The 21,275-nt window shown below is 36.3% G+C and overlaps 2 protein-coding genes across 2 annotated transcripts in view; both read right to left on the bottom strand.

The window, feature by feature from the left end:
• LOC139979493 (protein FAM114A2-like) overlaps positions 1-21,275 on the bottom strand; it is a 314,900-nt gene that overhangs the window by 149,226 nt on the left and 144,399 nt on the right. The gene's annotated exons all lie outside the window — the stretch shown is intronic.
• LOC139979855 (aqualysin-1-like) lies at positions 5,347-12,614 on the bottom strand. The gene is made up of 10 exons (XM_071991010.1): positions 12,475-12,614; positions 11,450-11,560; positions 10,570-10,710; positions 9,921-10,044; positions 9,207-9,325; positions 8,426-8,567; positions 7,811-7,992; positions 7,428-7,599; positions 6,563-6,712; positions 5,347-5,500 (listed from the first exon to the last, which is right to left on the bottom strand). Exons 2-9 carry the CDS (start codon positions 11,552-11,554, stop codon positions 6,567-6,569), a joined length of 1,131 nt encoding a protein of 376 aa, XP_071847111.1. The 5' UTR covers positions 11,555-11,560; positions 12,475-12,614; the 3' UTR covers positions 5,347-5,500; positions 6,563-6,566.

The raw sequence follows: 21,275 nt of genomic DNA on the forward strand, positions 1-21,275 counted from the left end.
AAATTAATTTTTGGGCGTTGTTTTTTTTAATGTTAATTACGTCCTTAAGAAGGAGATTTTGAAAAATGGAGTCGAGGAGAAGGGTGACTATGTTTGCTGCTTCCAAACTGAATATTAGTCCCCGGATTAATGGACCGTCCCCGTATTGAAAGAGTCTTCGGAATTGTCCCTAAATTTCACATACTGTCACTAATTATTCCGAAATTTGTAAATACAATGCACACGTATATACCCAGCACTACCACAAAATATCGAGATCTCAGAATATATATTATATATATATATAGAAAAACTCCACTTCACGAGCGGTTTCGTCCTTTTGGGACTCATCAGGCGAAGGTAGGAATCGAATCCCGGACCTTTTGTGTCACAGTCCCGAAGTCCGAAACACTCAACCACTGTGATTCTGCTGGTGTGTGAATGCGTATAAACTGGCTTTGTATAACCGTATTACCCACGTGTTATGATTGTACAGAGTGTACCCCTGGTGCTTTGAGTGACAATTTACACAGAGTTACAACTTTTTACAGGCAAGCCAAGCAAAGCGGTAAAGAAGAATTGAATGTGTAGCAAGTATATCATATATATATATCATATATTTTAATCTGGAAATGTTGTCGTTGTTCAGGAGAAGGCAATATTTGAGTACTATAGAGGTAATGTGTCTATAGCTTTTCTTGTTTTCAAGATATTTAGTTTCTCAATATGCTCCTTAAATTCCATGATTGTGTTTATTTCGTAATTAATAACGAGTAGCTCTCGCAAAAAAAAAAAATCTCTTCACTTCATATAAACAACAAAGAACCCATTGTATGACTTTCAAAACATGCTGTTGTTGCAAAGAAACAATTTGGAATGCTTTAGTGAACATGTTATTTGAAATCCCAAGAAAGTCTAAAGTTTTCATATTGAGGTTGGTCTTCGATCTGAGGATATGATGTACAGACCGCCTCATGGTCTGCATGTGTAGTAGTCCAACCAAATTGATCGGTGATCTTTATCTGCCAAAAGGAGCTAGCTAGTCTCCAAAAGCAAAAGTGGTATAAAATTGCATCCAGGAGTTACAGCAGTGTTCGCTTCATTGCTTCTCTGGTTGTTATGGTTGCATGCTGTTGTTATTTGACTTGTCTTAAGTTGTGTGTGATAGCTTTCCCTCACGTCCTTTAACATCATGTGTGTGTGTCAACTTCTTTTTGCAGCGTACTTCCACTGCGGATTGGTGCCGGTGGCATACTCCTTTTAGGATCTATATCCATCCGCCCGATTGTTCTTCTTCAGGAAAAGTGCCAAAAGCAACAAGAGAACATCTTTTGTGACCTGTTATCAATCATGATCTAGCTTTTTGTGGCTTGCATGTTGAAGAGCATGAATGGAAGTACATGTGGTGAAATAAATTGGGTCAATTGAGGGAATTTTAGACCCCTTTAGGCCTCCCAGGAGCAGCGTGCGAAAATTGTTTACTACTGAGTGAAGAAGTTTGTTTACAAGTGACGAAAACTTCCGGCTCGGAGAGCAAAAAAGGCTACATGGTCATGATACGGAAAATTGATGGTGCCATGAAAGGCCAACTTGTCAGCTAAACTGTGATGGTAATGTTGAGCTAGTGAAAACTTCTATCTAGACTTAGAGACCACTAACTTTTGTGATTTAGTGTGTAAGTCAATGGGGGGTTTTAATGGGCGTATGCTTCCTGCCACAGAATTCAGTGCTATGTCAGTGCTCCATTACAAGAGGAGCTTTTTTCTCTGGTGTCATTTCAATGTGACATAATCGACGCATTTTTGAAACGCTATACCTATTGTTTTTGGGAAGCCTTTGAATCTCTTCCTTCTCATTACAGTAAGGCAGGCCTAATATTCAGTTTGGAAGCTTTTCTTTTCTATTCATTCAGCCTGCATCAGCAGAGCTTCACTAAGAAAGTGGCTAACGTCCCTTTACCTCCCTTCTTCTCTTACACTGAACTAACCGAATTGGCAAACTGTTACTAGGAAACGATCCAGGGACTAATAATAATGAAAACTACACTCCCAAACAACCAAAAAAAGGGGAAGAAAAGCCGCTTGAAGCAGCAAACATAGTTCCTCTATTTGACCAACTTATTGTTTCACCCCCGATTCCCCACCCCCCACCCCCCCCCCCCCAAAAGAATAATCATTGAGATATTATCCTTTGAAAGATGAAGGTCGTCAACAGAAATAATAGACACTGAGAAAAGGACCAATAATTGACTCGAATCCCTTTGACACCCCGAAGTGTTTCTTCTTCTTTTATATCTTAGATTGAAGACATGGTTATTGGCCATAATATACGAACTGATTACAACAAATGTTAAGATTATTTCTAGACTATTGCAAGAGAAGCCCTCTTACGCTGCAGATATCGCTCTTAGAAAGTAGACTAATATGATCGAGGTTGGCATAAGAATAAAACATATAAGAATGTATATAACAAATGAGGAAGAATAAATAAATAAATATATATATATGGGCTATATATATAGGCTATATATATATAGGCTATATATATATATATAGGCTATATATATATATATATTTATATATATATATATCGAATCCCGGTGGAGGCTGGAAGTTTTTTCACTGTTCTGGGTTTTCCTTCTCATTACGTTTTCATTTAAATATATTCATTTGCCTTTGTCGTTTACCTCCATTCCATTAACATAAAGTCTGTTTCGAGATCCGGCTTTAGGAATCACAAATGATTTTCGAGTTGGTAAGCATCTAGAGTAACGCAAAATAGTCACCAAAAACAGAACTAGTATTGTTCGATACAGGTGTCAAGCGCCTACAGTGAAATTACGACCTTCCTTACCGGTTTCGAACCTCTGGACATACATTTAGCGTCCATGGCCTAGTTGGTAAGGGTGTCCGCGTACAAAGCGGGAGGCCCGGGTCCGAATCCCGGTGGAGGCTGGAAATTTTTACACTGTTCTGGGTTTTCCTTCTCATTACGTTTTCATTTATATATATATATATATATACATATATATATATATATATATAAATATAACAACTCGTTGCGATTTTCATTTATATATATATATATATATATATATATATATAAATATATATATATAATAAAGATATATATAAATGAAAATCGCAACGAGTTGTTATATATATATATATATATATATATATATATATATATATATATAAATGAAAACGTAATGAGAAGGAAAACCCATATATATATATATATAAATATATATATAATAAATATATATTTAAATATATATAAATATGTATATATATATATATGTATATATATATATATATATATATACATATATATATATAACAACTTGTTGCGATTTTCATTTATATATATAAATACATATATATATATATATATATATAAATATATATATATATATATAATAAATAAATAAATATATATATATATAAATGTATAAATATATATATATATATATATAATATATATATATATATATATTTATATATATATATATATTTTTATATATATATATATATATATATATATATATATATATATATATATATATATATATATATATATATATATATATATATATATATATATATATATAGGCAAAATATGTCACCATATATATCACAAAATTGGTAGATCGGATCTTGCTACTTAAAGTTTCACGCCGTAGCGATCTTCAGGCAAGTGAAGTAGCAAGATCCGATCCACCAATTTTGTGATAAATGAAGCTCTACCCTGTGTATCGAGCACTTTTTCGACCAGAAGTGACACATCGTGTTCGCGTACAGAGCGGAAAGCCCGTGGTTCGAATCCCGGTGGAGACTGAAAGTTTTTTCACTGTTCTGGATTTTCCAACTTTACCGCTTTGCTTGGCTTGCCTGTAAAAAGTTGTAACTCTGTGTAAATTGTCACTCAAAGCACCAGGGGTACACTCTGTACAATCATAACACGTGGGTAATACGGTTATACAAAGCCAGTTTATACGCATTCACACACCAGCAGAATCACAGTGGTTGAGTGTTTCGGACTTCGGGACTGTGACACAAAGGTCCGGGATTCGATTCCTACCTTCGCCTGATGAGTCCCAAAAGGACGAAACCGCTCGTGAAGTGGAGTTTTTCTATATATATATATATATATATATATATATATATATATATATATATATATATATATATATATATATATATATATATATTCTGAGATCTCGATATTTTGTGGTAGTGCTGGGTATATACGTGTGCATTGTATTTACAAATTTCGGAATAATTAGTGACAGTATGTGAAATGTAGACTCTTTCAATACGGGGACCGTCCATTAATCCGGGGACTAATATTCAGTTTGGAAGCAGCAAACATAGTCCCTCTATTTGAACAACTTATTCCCCCCCCCCCCAATTTTTGTTTTTTTTTAAAGCACCCTTCTCCTCGACTCCATTATTCAAAATCTCCTTCTTAAGGACGTAATTAATATTAAAAAAAAAACTACGCCTAAAAATTAACTTAAAATCCTCTCTATATAAACAAGATTTTTGAAACTGGGAGAAGGCTTCGGACTCTGGCAGAGGTAAGTTTGTGGGAGGCGGGGGGTGTTTAGAAACCCGGTTACTAGAGGGCGTGTGAGTCAAACTTCGGAACAATAGTTCTCCTCCGGGGAACTGCCCAGCCACTGGGGAGGGTTTTGTTACTTCGTACCACTGTTCTCATCCCGGGAGGGTGGGTGGGGTTTCCAGGTCTGGAGCAGCCTCTCAGTATTTTAAGTTTCCCGCGTTTGTAGTTTTTAAAGCTTCCATTCTGTGTATGTTGCTTGTCTCTTTACCCTCACCAATGTATTAATATTAATAGTCTGTTGTTGTTGTTTTTTAAAATTGGTTTTTGCTAACCTGTGGGAGCCGGCTCGATCAGGCTTGCCCCCCCCCCTCCCCTACGACACTATAGCAGTGTTCCTTTAGGATGCAAGAACCTAACCATCTTTCTTGATCTGTGTGATCGAAGTTACTTTCATGAACACCTTTGTCAAACAGCAAAGCAATATTAACTCTAAATATGACCATCATGGCGCCACGTTTGTTTCCATTTTTGAAGCGTATTTTTCTATTTATAACAACGTTTATTGTCCGTAACACAGAGATGGGTTTGAAAAATGTTGAATCTAGAGAGGTGGGGGTAGTGGTGGTGTAGGGTGGGGGCGAGAGTTGTTCTTCACAAAGATCTGTGTGGCATAAGCTGAAGTTGATACATTAGTTTAACGTTCTGCCTGTTATCATTATAACTTAAGTTCGCGCCTACAGAAGATATGTGAAGATAATTTTACATGAATACGTCGAACAAAAATCACACACAAGACATAGCCATTTTTGTTATGCTCTTTTATTTGTTTTATTAATAATTAATACAATCCGAGGTTTTCCGCCACCTATCGTTAAACATCATTTAAAATTGAAATCATAAATTGTCAACAAATTAATTGCATCCAAGTATCAGCCTGGCAATTCCTCATCGGTACCTGAAAAAGGATTGAAATTTATTATCATTAGAAAGAAAGTCTATGATTATACGTTACATGATTATATACATACTCGTTGTAGGGTCGACTGTGTCAGCTTCGCAATGAGACAATAGGTCAAAGGTCAGTATAGGTTCTTTTGATTATAGTTCCGATCAATGGTTGAAGTAATTAGTGAAAATGATATAAAATACAGAATTTGGTGGTTCCGTCTAACCGTTTTGGTTGAGATTGTATTCATGGATTAAACTCGGCAGCTATACAGTGAGTATATCAGTGTTACTACACATGTATATACACTACGACAATAGAAGTTTGGATCACAAGAAGAGACCTTACACCACCATGTATCCAGATAAAGACCTCATTATTTCAGCAAGAAAAGTAAGATACAAACAATTGAATATCTCTTAATTTTCTAGGTTGTCAGCTTTAGTTTTCAGACTGAGGATTTTGACAGAGAGTTGTAACTTTCAGCTTCCAAAAAAAAAAAAAAAATCACTTCAGTCAATAGAGAGCATTTATGCTTTTCTATCGACTATAATGTTGCTTCAAGAGTTGTAACTGTCAGCTTAAAAAAAAAGTCGATTTCAGTCAATAAAGAGATTTTATGCATTTCTATCGACTACTACGTTGCTTCTGAGAAGCTGTTGTTGCATAGTATGCATAAACTATTATCAAATAATGATGCTATGTGCTGTGCAGCTATCGACGGTTACAACATTATTTTAAAAATGTATTAATGTCAAAGTAAAAATAAAGGAAAATATGCAGCGGGTGAAGATCTGGGCTACTGTAAGTCGTATTGTAACATTCTACAAATGATCTGGTTTAAGGCTCTAAGAGTACTTTTGGCATAGGCACATTTTATCATCACTTGTTTGCCCGTTGCGTTACTGTTTTACTTCGTCGAACGTAAGGGAGTTGTCTTGATATAGCCAGTGAACCAGAAAGTCATATCTAACCAATACTTTCAATTTAGAGATTACATGGGTAGTTAATATAATACACTCCTTGATATCAATTAAATATCAATTGATTTTCTTGATTTGTGTTTCATACCTTCTTAGGCGACATAGAGGAGAAGGTTAGGGCTGCCTGACTTGCTGAAAGTCAAACCACTGATTTTGTTGGAACTGGCATTGTTGGATAGAGAGCTGTAAATGCCGCTTGGGCTACAACTGACAGATCCACACTCAAGGGCGGCACCACCTAAAATACAACATAAGAAGAAACAATAAATGAATTGGAACAATTTCGTCAGCATTTCGGATAAGATATTTCTATTTTACTTTTAGAAGAGGAAATCGATATTTAAGGAAACGACGAGGGGGGAGGGGGTGGGGGGAGGGGGGGTGGGGGACTTATAACACATTTACGCTGATCAACAGTCTAAATGTTTATAGCAAGAAGGTATATTAACAATGCCATCTGTCCAAAGTTCAGTGGCGAATATTACTAATTTATAAAAACACTCATTGACCTTCATACATGTGATGAAGAAATTTTGGATTCTATACCTGACTTGAGTCAAGTTTAGTAAACTTATTTTCGAGTAATAATTGGCATGTAAATGTTCAAATTGTCTACCGCCGAACCGACCAAAAATGCTTGAGAGCCTGTCGTCGTTCTTGATTTTCATATCTTATGTATAGATATGCTTAAAACGTGTTATAATGAAAACCATTCCTGGAGGTTCTGGCCCTCCAATTTTACCCCAGATATTCTGGAATGCTAAATTAGTCGATTTGAAATCTCAGTTAAGGGATTAATAGGTTGGTTGATGGTATAGTGATAATATAATGACGTTGCCAGAGATTAATCAATGACAGATAGTTTTGATTTGTTTTCTCTCTATTTAGCACATATGGGGGGGGGGGGGTTGGGGCTACATGGAAAACCCTTATAGTGTATGCTAAATACTCACCAGCAACGTGTGGACAGGCCATTGAAGTACCGCTCATGGTGGTAGATCCAGAGTTGGAGGAGTGACTGGCAGACCTGATGTCGACACCAGGAGCAAAGATATCTACACACGTTCCCCAGTTGGAGAAGGAAGCAATGCTGTCACTGTCGTCGGTGGCACCAACGGTGTAAGCCTATATACAAAAAGACGAACAGTGCATGGTTGTATCAGAACACTTCGTTGCTTGTACCAGAAACATATAATATAACATATATATATATATCAATATTTTTATATATATTGTTGTAGAACGTAAGTAACTTTAATCGACACTAGAAACAGGTATCAATATCATCTGAACAAAGTATTACTGTTTTTATAACTTCGTATATTAGCTATCGTACCTTAGCGGCACGGGCTGGTGAAACGTTGCATGCGTCTTGGTTCTCGTTTCCGGCGGCAACGATCACGGGGACTCCATCATTGTAAAGATTAGCGACGGCATTGTCAGTAGTAATACTAGCTCCTCCTCCAAGGGACATGGAGGCAACTCTCTTTCCACTGCGGCCACCGACGTAGTCCATACCTGTCCAAATTCATAAAATGTTGTTTAGAATCTTCGTTAAAAAAATCACTCATCATTACTAATAACTTGTTTTCCTTATCACGGCTCAGAGACCGGTATAGAGTTTTTATCGCCTGAATAAACGCACGTCTGTATATGAAGTAGAACTTTCCTTAAATTGTATGTTGCCATTAAAACATTTGCCAAGAGCCGATCATGCCCTAGCCATATCACGCTGCACGCTTTATTTACATTCCTTCCAACTTTATATTTAGTATACTTATATACTTTTGCTTCTTCTTTATTTTTTATTTTTGGGGGGGACGGAGGGGGGGGGGGGCGATATAATTGTATCATGAAATGTTTGAAACATTGTCAAAATCCACCCTATCTATAGCCAAGAAAAATTAGATAGATAATTAAAGGAAAAGTATTATAATATATATATATTTACCAGCGGTAATTCCAGAGTTTGATCCACTTCCAAAGCAACCAAGAACTCTGACGCCGTAAAGGGTGACTGATTTGGCGACACCATAAGTACTTCCTCCGACAGTTCCAGCACAGTGAGTTCCGTGACCATGACAGTCAATACCCTATTTATCCCCCCAAAAAACATTATCAAACTCCATGTCTGCAATTATTGTGGATACTTTTAGGACGACGGGCTCACAAATTCATGATAGCATGTTATACTCTATTACAAAAATTGTTGTATGACTATCCTATATTACAGGTAACGTGACAAGCACCATTGTTCTTTCTGTGAGAAATTGACCCAGTTTTGCATATAGTATAGGCTCATCTTTGGAAAGAACTAGTGGAGACGTCTCACTATACTTTAAAATTGGTAATTTTGAGTTTCAGAGTGTAACGGAGTTATAATCTGCACGTGTTACTTGATTTGATTTGTTATAATTACGGAGTGACCTACAAAGAGTGAATATTCTCTCTCAAACAATCGCTTACATATTGGGATCTTGCATTATATATTTTTTGTTCCACACTGTCTTTGTTCGTTATAACAATGGTTAGTTATTTTAAGTCACTTTTACAACTTTTTACAACCTGGTAAGTAGGATCTGCATTATGACGGTTCAAACCCACATTAATTAGCAGATCCATTTCCATAATTTGTAAACAGTTAAAATTCCAAAACAAACCTGTATGAATATTTAATCACTAATACGAACGATAGCAAGATGATTGTGTAAAACATAATATAATATATTTACGCTGTTGGGGTTGGAGTGGAAGTCCATTGAAGAGCTGGTTGAAGCACGACCACCGAAGTCGTTGTGGCTGGGGTTAATTCCAGTATCAAGAACGTACACGGAAACTCCGCTACCAGTTCCTAAAACAACAGACAAATAATTCTTAATGCATAAGTTCATTTTGACAACATTCTCGATGTTGTTCGATAATGCGTTCCAGACCTTTTACAAACGAAAAACCTTGGTATTTTATCGATTCCGTTTCCACCCTTCTATTGACTTTTACTCTATAGAATATCATGTTAGTTGTCATTAATATACGTTGGAGTTAATATTGGATTTTTTTCCCTCACACGTTTTGTATATAAGTCGAAAGTGCCAGACGCGGCATTCATTTGACAGCTTTTGTACCATTTCTAGTCCTGAAGGGATTCTGATATCAATATTATGACGTTTCCACGAAATACCTATTCAAAAACAGCCCGCCATAACAAATACATTGTGTGAGAACAAATGCTCCCCTAGGAACATTTTCAAGTGGTATTAAAAGTTTTAAATAACTCGCACAAATGTAATATTTACTGTCATCTATAAATAATACCAAATTTGTTCTTTATTTCTGCCCTAATTCTGACAGTACATCGAGTAAGTCTCCAGTTTTAAATATGAAGGTCTGGTCAATACAAATTTACAATATGTGGGAAGTATTTTGCACTGCTACATGACAAAACTTACCCTTTGCGCTGTAGCCGTTGTTCAATGGAAGAGACCTCTGGTCAATTCTGTCAAGTCCCCACTCTACAGAGGCATACATCATCTGATCCTCTTCAACGAACTCAACAAAGTCGAGACGACGAACCTGAAAGTTAACGTCAAGTGAAGGCCAAAAGTGAATTTAAATACCAGTGAAGTAACATCCATTGGCTATTGCGTTCCTTCTAGTTTTAACATCCATTCTACCAATTTTGGAGATTATGAGGGCCCCGGGAAGGTACTAATTATACCGCCCCCGCTGCCCACCCTCCCCCATTTGTTCAAAACCTACACCAACTGAAGTAACGAGGTTGATGTTACGAACGGCGATTAATTAAGAGGTTAAGTATGGACAACGTGATGACGCATCCTGCCTATATATGAGTATGGAAAGTACGAGATAAGGGGAGAGGAATAGTAACATACCTTTTGGGGCCAAATTATTAAAACGTTTAACGAAAAATCTACATATCCTTGTGAGGGAAAGATAAACAAAACAAGTCAAGATAAATAGAGATTAAATCATTTGTTATTGGTTCGGCATTCAAGAACTGTTCGGCAACGAGGTATACTTCAGTAAATATGGCCAATATGTTAACATCTCAGTAATAGATATCAAAAGTTCACATACCAAGTCAAGGGCCTTTCCGCTAAGAGTAGCAGCAAATCCATTGAGCACGGTGGTGTATTCACGGTCGATTCTTCCTCCGAGAGTGGAGAAGAGAGGCAGGGCTTTGATGGTTGCTACGGCACTTTTGACGTCGACGTTTCTCTAAATTTATGTCAGATACAAAATGAAATCAAAGATTATTACGTTAAAGAGACAGCAATACCTCACAAGCGCGTCACAGCCCACATTCAGCCCTTACCTTTGGGTAGTAACTCTACATCGGTCTTACCTAGCCAAGGGATACAACTTGCACATAATCAAAATCAATCGATCCAACGTAGATTTACAACTATTTACTGCACTTTGCCTCCCTCCATTCATGTTTGAGTATATTACGATCATTTGCAATGTAGCGCGCTGATTTGAATCAGATCTCAAATGAATGCTGCATGGTTACTATGACTAACTGAACAAGATGAATTTGAAATAATAAAGAAAAATGGAGAGATACTGTATTTCAAACCTTACGGTTTAATGTTTTTTTTTTCAATTTCATTAACACTAATAAGAAAAAAAAATAGTATCTGGGCGATATCTTTCTCTTTTCCCTTTCTTTTTTTCTTTCATTGTTGTTGTTGTTGAACAGAGTAACGTCGTTGGTTCCTCTCGATTTTAAACAGGAAGTGTCCAAGTATAGTAACAGTCGACATATTGCATTGAAATGAATAATATACTCACAGGCTGCTTAAACATCATACCTTAAAATTGGTGTTCAACTTTAATTTCTACTACCCGCTTTTTTTAATAGAATCATATTTGAAGAATGATTTTTGAATAAATAATCTCTAAGCATCTAGGTCATCTACTGAAGCCATTGTGTGAATCGGCTGCTGAAGCCTACCTTGAGGGTGACGAGGTAAGATCCTTCGATCTTGTCCTTCTGGGTGTAAAGAGGGGCCAAACCGCTAACAGCGGCGGCGAAGAGGACGACGAGGAGGAATTTCATTTTTGACTGCCAAAATAAAATTAATAAGAACAATCGATAATATGAACCTTGGTAAGAATTTATCGATTCTGCGTAAAATGAAGAAAAAAGGACTGGGAAGGGGTATAAATTGGGAAGTCCATTTCATCACTGAGTACATAAAAAATACTTTTGCACTTCACTCATGCCATATTTTTCATCTATTAGTCTAATATAATAATTATCAATAATATATGGCTTATCCGTATACATAATAATATAATATAATTTAATATAATATTCTATTGTTCTATTATAATAAATATCGATTAATGTATGTCGTATTCGTATGTATACTTATATAATGTAACAATAATCAATTGTTCTATTATAATAAATTATCTACAATAAATGCCCTATTCATATATATAATAATATAATATAATAATAATCTATAATTCTATTATAATACTTCTCGATTTAATGTATGCCCTACTTGTATATTTAATAATATATTATAATAACCTATTGTTCTATTATAATAATTAGAAATATAATTATTCTCAATGGACGTAGTCAACTTGTCAAGCATTCAACTAAACTGAACGGCTGAACAATATTTATCAACCAATCATAGCACGGAGCCCTATGACGTCAGTGAATCGAGAGGACGTTGTTCAGGCGGGGATTTTTTACTACCGTATCAGGGAAAATTAGACCACAGCTTTACGGTACAATGGATGAACCCCTTTACAACCACACACAAGTACGGTATGTACAAGCGCAAACTGTCGGTCAAAGCTTAATATAATTATGGATCTAATTTATTGTCTAAATTTGCCTGAGAAGGCAACATTAGTGTGTATGAAATAATTATAATAGTGTAATTTACCTGAACTTATCCTATACATTATTAACGAATTGAAAGAGAAATATTGAAATTGATAAAATAAAATACTTACCAAATTGTCTTGATGTTTCTTGAGCTGTAGTCAGGAATGCTATGAATTGTAGGTGACAATACCGGCATTTTTATCCATTTTTGGCAGATGAGAAATGTGGGTGAGGATGCATCTGGCTTATGTCTGAAAAATACTATTATCTTCTTTCAGCAACGTAAAATATGATAAAATATAAAGCAATATAGGGCGGTGCTATTGTTTACTTCGTTATCTTACTATTCAAATCGATTGCCTGGCGCGGTGTTTTATGCGAACTTGACATATGTCAAGCAAATAAAAAAGTAACAAAAAAAAAAAAAAAAAAAGTAAAAAAACGTCCTATAGGAAGAGTTTCGTCATTGGCAGTCACTGGCCGAAGTTATTTGTTTGCTGCAGAATAGAGCATTTTTCGTTCGTTTTCATGCCTAATTAATTTTCTATTTTTAAATCCATCGTTTAGCAGATTCTTCGTTGATTTTATTACATAATTAATCAATTTATACTTACCATTTGTTTCGCCGTGAAAATTTGGGGAAAATATCAAGAGTCGTATGTAATAATCAGTGGCGTAGCCAGCATTCTATTGTTAGGGGGCAAGATTTTTCTTAAGGGGGCAAACCCCGTGATGGTTGATGGTAGGAATTATCAAGTAATATATGAAATTGAATAATAATGATCTTTCAATTCCATCGTTTCGAAATACGCTATAGGGGCCTATGATCTAACAAATAACAGTAATGCAGCGTGTGTAAATGAATAAATTATTCCGCAAGTTATGAAAAGGATACAATGAATAAATAAGCTACTCTATTTCACTACATGCCCAGATTTCCACACAAACAAGTTTCACTATATAGGCCTATAGGGCCTATACGTGCAGTGAAAATTCTCCACGAGTGGCATCATTGGTCGCTGAAAATGTACATGGGTTTCTAGCGCTAGTTTGTAATGGTTATACAACCGGCCAAATAATTGGCGCTTATTCTGTAGGACGATATTGATCAACGGTCTCCGTATGTGGGTATGATGGAGGCCCAAAATGTCTGATTACCAAGTTCTGACCTTATAAGAAGTATAAACATGAGCCCTGAGGTATGAAGGTTTGTGATTAGAACTCGAAAAAATGTGAAAAAGAAGTATTTTGAATACATCACTGGATTTCATTGGGGGAGGGGGGGGGGGCAAGACTGTAGCACAAAGCAAATTTGGTGGGGCATTGCCCCCCCCCCCACCCTTGCCCCCTCTGGCTACGCCACTGGTATGTATATGTCATGAGAATAGAGGATTAACTGGAAGTAAGAGAATAAAGTTGATGTAAATGTGACTATTTGCAACAGTAACATTGCGACATTGCAACTGACATGCGGAGATTATAACTGAGTCCCATCATTCGCGTGGGGTGTAAGCACAGGTGAGCTAATGCAGGCCACTTTTGCTGTGGCCCACTTTTGCTGTGGCTCGGCAAAAACATGAATTATTTCTTAACAATTGCACCTGCTTAAAACTAGAAATTGATGTCACGATTTTGGATCTACATAGTTTTCCCTGTGCAAAAAAAAGGTCTAAGGGGATGGGGGAGGGGGCACCCCCTTAGACCCCTTCCCCAATATCAGTCGGGGAATCACAAGTCTGCCTCCCACCTCCGAAATTCTACTCCCGCCACTGATTTAACGGGGGAAGTGGGTGGGGCAGGGATCATTGCTCCTTTATCTAAACATTACCCTTCCCCTACCCTCTACTACCATCTTGTGCTGGGTTACTTATAAAACACCTGTTTGATTTTTTTTCATCATGAAAAGTACTTGAACTCTGCTTATCTCAAATAAATAAAGTACGTGTGAACATGTCCACATGGCACTATATTGTAAGCAAATTTATGGAACAAACTGATAAAATGATGTCGGATGATGTACTGAAGATATGGAAACTTTAGGGTGCCATAAATATGTTGAAGTGTTTAACCAATATTTTTTATGTCACTCGGTAACTATCGGCAAATGGTTAAATTGCTTAAAATGCAGAAAATTGTCGAATTTTGTAGTTTATGACTTTAAACATGTTGCAATAAAATGAGGAATTACATACTTAAAACAACTTTCCGAACAATATAAAACTTTTACTCTCTCAGCTAATGACTTGTAATTTCAGTTTCACATTTTCTTGACAATTAGGCCTAGTGAATAACACTTATCGCGAGAGATCACTTTTTTACATTTTGTTACAAAATGTGGAATGATTAAATTTTGAAAAAATGTATTTCATTATTTCTCAGAAAATTAGTAAAATACTTACTTTTAGGTTAACTTTAAAATAATATTTTGCTGTAAACATATTAAATCGTTTTTAGATTTGATAAGTAATTATTCTGTCATTTGGTATCAGACTAAAGAACGAATTAATCAGTTAATAAATGCACGAAAATCGGAAACTGCTAGTTCGTTTTAATTGAACAATTTATCATTTTGTAATTTTGGTAATATATTAACTGGTCTTAGCATTATGGATGGTACCTTGACGTTTCCGTACATAGGCCTATCCCAAAATGCCACGAGTAGTAGTCTGGGAGCATCTCCCAAAAAGGTCTAACTTCACGCAGTGTTTGTGCCAATAACTGTTTTGTGTGTGAGTTTGAATGTGGATTACACCCTGACCCCTACCCACCTGACCCATCCATATAAGCACACACGCGGGATCCGCGTTTGACCATACACGGGGATTGTCGCCATGGTCAATTGTTATAACAGGCTTTACATAAAGATCTATGCATGACTTTGTTCAATAAGTCGAAGAACTATCCTGGGTGTTTATGAGCGTATAAAGTATATATATATATATATATATATATATATATATATATATATATATATATATATATATATATATATATATATATGTATATATATATATATATATATGTATATATATATATATATATATACACATAAAGGTATTGTAAAAACACACACACATACATACACACACACACATACATATATATATATATATATATATATATATATATATATATATATATATATATATATATATATATATATATGTTGAGACTAGTTGAGCGATCTTCAGACAGCTAACCGTGATGTGCAAAATGTAACTTGGAATATGAATTGTTTAGCTTGTGTATAGCTATATTCAACGTGCTACTTTAACTGAGAATTATACATGAACACATGAATTGTTATGTTATGAACAATGGAAAATCTCATATAGCTGCTAAAATCCACACACTTGATACTTTACATTAATGTAATGAAACTGCCTCATGAGGTGAAACAGCTGTGTTGATGAATCACGAACAAAGGGAGTAAGTGCGGGGGGGGGGGGCGGGGGAGAGATTGGGAATTTAATTCATCAGTAATGAATAGTTCATTTTTAAAGCAATCTATGAATTTAATAATCACAGTCAATATTTTACATATGATTGTTCTGTACTTGACATAACAGTTTTTGTACGAATAAATATAAAATCGAATTTTTAATTCGAAAATATTCCACAAAAAAAATAAATAAACATAAACATAGAGAGTTAAAAATTTAACTTCATGTCGAACATTTTCTGTGAGGAAACTTACTGCATTGATAAACGTTGTTTAGTCCTTTCCAAGAAAGTGAGCGTCAGATGAAATTGTTTTTCCAATTACGTTATTAGTCCTGTTTATTCCTAAAACAAAGGTTTTCTTTATTCGTTTGCTTGTTTGTGGAATTAATTCAGATAAAATAAAATCACAGTGGGTGGCATGTTTATGTTGCGCTCTCTGGTTGCGTATTATCTTGTTTTCTTTTACCCTTTTACCCTTTTTCTCATTTTCATTAGCTATTTCTCATACGTTTTTGGAATTAACGCAAGTATAAAAACACATCTTTTACATTTAGTTGTATACATTTGCTGAAATCCACCTATTATTGTATTTCACATTTCCATAAAGCCCGAATGAAAGCCCCTCGTAGATATTTTTCGTGGAGGCCACGAATATATTGCTGTAATAATACAAGGATAATTCTTAGAGATTAATTATTATTTAGGGCTTATCTTCTCAGACAACTGTTATAAAGTGTAAATAGGGTAGTTGCAGTTTTCATATTCACTGATAACAATATTAATTCGGTTAAAGGAGAAGTATGTAGTAAATCAAATGTTAACATTTTAAACCCTTCTGCTCTCAAAGGTATAGTGCCCCAAAAAACCAATTTGTTAGTGGTCTCATGTTTGACATAGATATGTTGGCGACAGTAACGGCAATATTACAGCGTGGTAAACAGAATGTCAGTATAGTGTTGTCAGTGTGTACAGTATCGGCAAGGTATTCTTATAGTGTTACAGTATATATGAAAAGAGTGTTTGAAGTGTGTCGCCAGAGGGTTGTTACTGTTTGAGGTGTCGTCATAGTGTTGTTTAGTGTTACAATGTGACAGGAGTGTTTGAGTTGTCGTCATATATTGTCATTGGGTGTAGTATATAGGTATAGTGTTGTCAGTGTGTACAGTATCGGCAAGGTATTCTTAGTGTTACAGTATATATGAAAAGAGTGTTTGAAGTGTGTCGCCAGAGGGTTGTTACTGTTTGAGGTGTCGTCATAGTGTTGTTTAGTGTTACAATGTGACAGGAGTGTTTGAGTTGTCGTCATATATTGTCATTGGGTGTAGTATATAGGTATAGTGTTGTCAGTGTGTACAGTATCGGCAAGGTATTCTTAGTGTTACAGTATATATGAAAAGAGTGTTTGAAGTGTGTCGCCAGAGGGTTGTTACTGTTTGAGGTGTCGTCATAGTGTTGTTTAGTGTTACAATGTGACAGGAGTGTTTGAGTTGTCGTCATATATTGTCATTGGGTGTAGTATATAGGTATAGTGTTGTCAGTGTGTACAGTATCGGCAAGGTATTCTTAGTGTTACAGTATATATGAAAAGAGTGTTTGAAGTGTGTCGCCAGAGGGTTGTCACTGTTTGAAGTGTCGTCATAGTGTTTTTTAGTGTTACAATGTGACAAGAGTGTTTGAGTTGTCGTCATATATTGTCAGTGGGTGTATTATATAGGTATAGTGTTGTCAGTGTGTGCTCTATCGGTTTGGAGCTGTCAGTGCGTGGAGTACTATCTCAGTGCTGCATGTATACTGTGTTGCCATTGTTGCATTGTGGACACAGTGTCTGAAGTGTTGGCTTAGCGTTGCCAACGATTGGAGTGTATACGTATAAGTAGTGAAATAGCATTGGCATTGTGCCCTAGGCGTATCGTCATGTTGGCATGCTATCATGTTGACGTGGTTTTCAGAGTTGATAGTTGGACAACTGTACTCCTTGTTTTACATCTTTCGCAGCTTAGGACATCGTTTGTATTATTAAGCATGCATGTCGTGTGCTAATTTATTAAGTGTAATAACATGAAAAATAAACAAAACAATGTAAAATGTCACGTTGACTTGATTGAGTCGCAGATACAGAAGTTGTAAAAGATCACTAGCGCATTCTAAGAAGTCACGTGTTCCTTACATGTCACGTCTGTCAACGAGTGTATGTAAGTGACAATTTAATTTACGTGTTGTTATCCAATGTCGTAATTTCCATATGAGTGGTTGTCGATTGACAGGCATGCAGGCCCGACAAAAACAAATTAATACCAAATATCCTACAATTGTTTCTCTGTCATGTCACTTATTGGCTTCCGTAGCCTCAGACGGTGACGCTGGACGTACACGCTGGTTTTAATGCTGTGATATGTACAATAATCATTTTCAACGTGATTTGGCACATGCTGAGAAACATACGGCAGCATGTATTCATGAACAGGGATATGCTCAGGAATATTTGAGTGCCGGGCAGATTGTGCGGTAGTGTGATCCACACCCTGGGAGGGGGATCTCATGGGTGGGATACCCCTCCCCACTGGACAAATTTTGCACATGAAGTATGCTGCGGTGGTGCTATTTTATCCTATTCTGTGCCATGTATTCTACCAGATTTTGGTTATGGTAAAATTGGTAAAATTATCATCAAAAAGTGCCGGGCTGAAATGATTAAAATACTGTTTGTGCTGGGCGGCATTCAGAACTGCTGGGCGCAGCCGCCCGGTGCCGCCCAGTGTGAGCCATCCCTGCATGAATACACAATCATGCGGCATTTCATGTGACCGTCACTAGCATCGAGAGCCATGTCACTCCTTTTTTTGAAGTCTTTCATTTTGTCCTTAAATAATTTAATTTATGAAAAGGAGATATAATTATTCCTTTAACTCTATTTCACATTATCATATAGTAATCGTAACTGTAACGTAACTGTGGCCACGATCTGCCACCATACCCCACAGGCGTTGGTACCGTTTAAAGGCATGAAGACTCGCCCCAAACCGCGTGCCCCGCTCTGAAAAAGTAAAATTTCCGTTGCTTGCAAGTGAATTTTTTCTTGTCGCTACAAAATGCAGACAGTAATGAAACGTGATACCTTGTTATCTTTTATCTGGACCTGAGATGTCAATCGCTGCAATGTACACTGTGTTGTGGGTATTGACCGTAGCTGCATGTATTGACTGTACACTAGTGTCTAATTACCGGCGGTAGCAAGCTGTGTGTATTTTCTGGGATCGATTGTAGTGTCTATAACAGTGCTGTTTACACCGCATTCGAAACTAGGTCAGATTACCGGCATCAGGCGTTTCTTTGTGCGCGAGTCTTCACTCCCTTTAAGCCACATGCTAAAACTTTGATTTTAACAGAAATAGGTAAGAGTTGTGATCGACCCATGGAAACTTTCTTATGACTCAAGTTTGTTGGCTATCAAATGGGCTATCAAGACAAAATTCTGCGTAAAGCCTTCCTTTAACTTATCAGAGACTTGCAGACAAACCCATATTATCTTATATTTAGTTATGCATTGATATCTTTGATTATACATTGTATTTCATGGCCCCACTGCACATCCTTCAATAGGGGCCTTGTGTAAAGTGTAATTAATTCAGTTACATTGGCAAACATGTAGTTTTCTCTCATTTGAGATGACCCTTTTTGAGGCCAATAATTTACATTAACAACGGCCGTACGAAGACATATTCTAGTAATGTTTACAAAAAAAGAAATTATAAATACATTATACTGCATATCAAGCCCTTAGTAACCAACTTATTGATTTCATATCAGCGCTACAAAAATAAGAAAAGCTCTCAACATGCTTGTAAACCTGAGACGGCCTCTAATGACCCCCTCCCCTCACAACCCCATTGCTCCGTAGCAAAAGAGTTATTATCAGCGAAAAATATCATTTGCTAGTTAAATTATATGAGTCTGTTAATGGGTTACCAAGATTAATATATAAGAGAAATTCTGATAAAGTCATCAACAAACAAACAACAAACGACCAAACAACAAAACAACAAACAACAAACAGAGAAAGTAAAATGATATGAAATTAACAAAACTAAAACAGTCAGGTTTTGATGTAGACCTGCTTAGAGATACAGGGCAAATATATGACCAAAAACGTGTTCATATTTGTTCATTATCTCAGATATATACGGGACGTCAATATTAACATGCAATTATGAAATTGTGAACAGTTTCCAATACGAATCCATCCCATTTGAGGGATATGTCAGCAGGGCCAAACCCACTGGGGATGGGGGCAGGAGGCATGGTAGAGCATGTACCCTCTTTCCCTTCCAACAGATTAAACTTTATTCCAAAAAGTCTAACACTTTTATACCGTAAAACACCCACGCAAAGTAGTCGACACCGGCAACATTTAGATATTGTGCTGCACAAGTATAGTTATATTAGGTAGCTAATCCCCTGATACCAAAACAAAAATATCTCAAAAGGGAAGTGGAGGACCCCCTCACCCCCCCCCCATCCGCCTAGTCCTTAGACTCCTCCCACATAGACGGGCATCAGATAACGTTTGTGCACCCGCCCCCTCCTCTGCTACCTCTAAAGAAAAACAAATCGAATTGTGGTGACTGTCATGTGAGTCGGTAATTTACTTAGTAAACTACAATAACAAAGAATTTATTCGCTTTTAAAATGAAGCCACATCAGGAAAAGTGTATGAAATATTATAAATAAATAACAAGTATCTGAGATTGTTACCATGACGACAAATAATCATGATTAGGTTTTGTGTATGTCTTTTCCATTACTTTTTTTCCTGGATAGGATATATAATTATACTAGTAGATAAATAACAAGATATGTATGCTTCAAGTAGATTGTAAATATAGCGATGAATGCTAGATAAATGAAAGAATAGAGGGCAGTATATGAGAAAGGAGTTTATGCTTTAATGTGGTTGAATCACGCAAGGAGTTAGAACAGCATCCTCATTTAAACGGGGGAAAAAAAATCAATAAACAAGACTCATTTATATGTAGGGTGTGCATAAGATAATCGTAGGCAGATCAAAATGCCAGCACAGATAGACTCAAAATTAATCCTTACTTCTGCGACCTACGAGCCGCCAGTTGTATTTGTTAAAACTAACTCATCTAGATATAGCCATGAACCAATCCTAGTGCATGACTTAATTAAAAATGGCTGAATCTAGGGTTACCTCACGAGCTATACTCATCAACTAATTGTTGATTGCAGATTTGCGCGAACGTTCGCAATTAGCGAAGGAGGTGACCCGATCGCCATAATGAGACAGGAAATTGATATTTCTTCACAAATATTACCTTTCTCTAATAATTAGTCTCTCTCTGTGGTCTGTACGCAAACAACAGGGCAGGATAACCCTAAGGAAACGAAGCAGAAAACATGACACCACAGCATGGCTGTGTAACGCAAAACATACATATATATGTGAGGCATTCAAAGCTTTCAC

This window comes from Apostichopus japonicus, chromosome 14 (genome assembly GCF_037975245.1).
Source record: "Apostichopus japonicus isolate 1M-3 chromosome 14, ASM3797524v1, whole genome shotgun sequence".
In the NCBI taxonomy this organism is placed as follows: domain Eukaryota; kingdom Metazoa; phylum Echinodermata; class Holothuroidea; order Aspidochirotida; family Stichopodidae; genus Apostichopus; species Apostichopus japonicus.

Excerpts from the sequence above, each read along its gene's own strand:
- LOC139979855 (XM_071991010.1), bottom strand. The coding sequence starts at position 11,554 with ATGAAATTCCTCCTCGTCGTCCTCTTCGCCGCCGCTGTTAGCGGTTTG. Across the intron at positions 10,711-11,449 it reads CTTACCTCGTCACCCTCAAG|AGAAACGTCGACGTCAAAAG; the intron begins GTAGGCTTCAGC and ends ACATAAATTTAG. Across the intron at positions 6,713-7,427 it reads GGCCTGTCCACACGTTGCTG|GTGGTGCCGCCCTTGAGTGT; the intron begins GTGAGTATTTAG and ends GTTGTATTTTAG.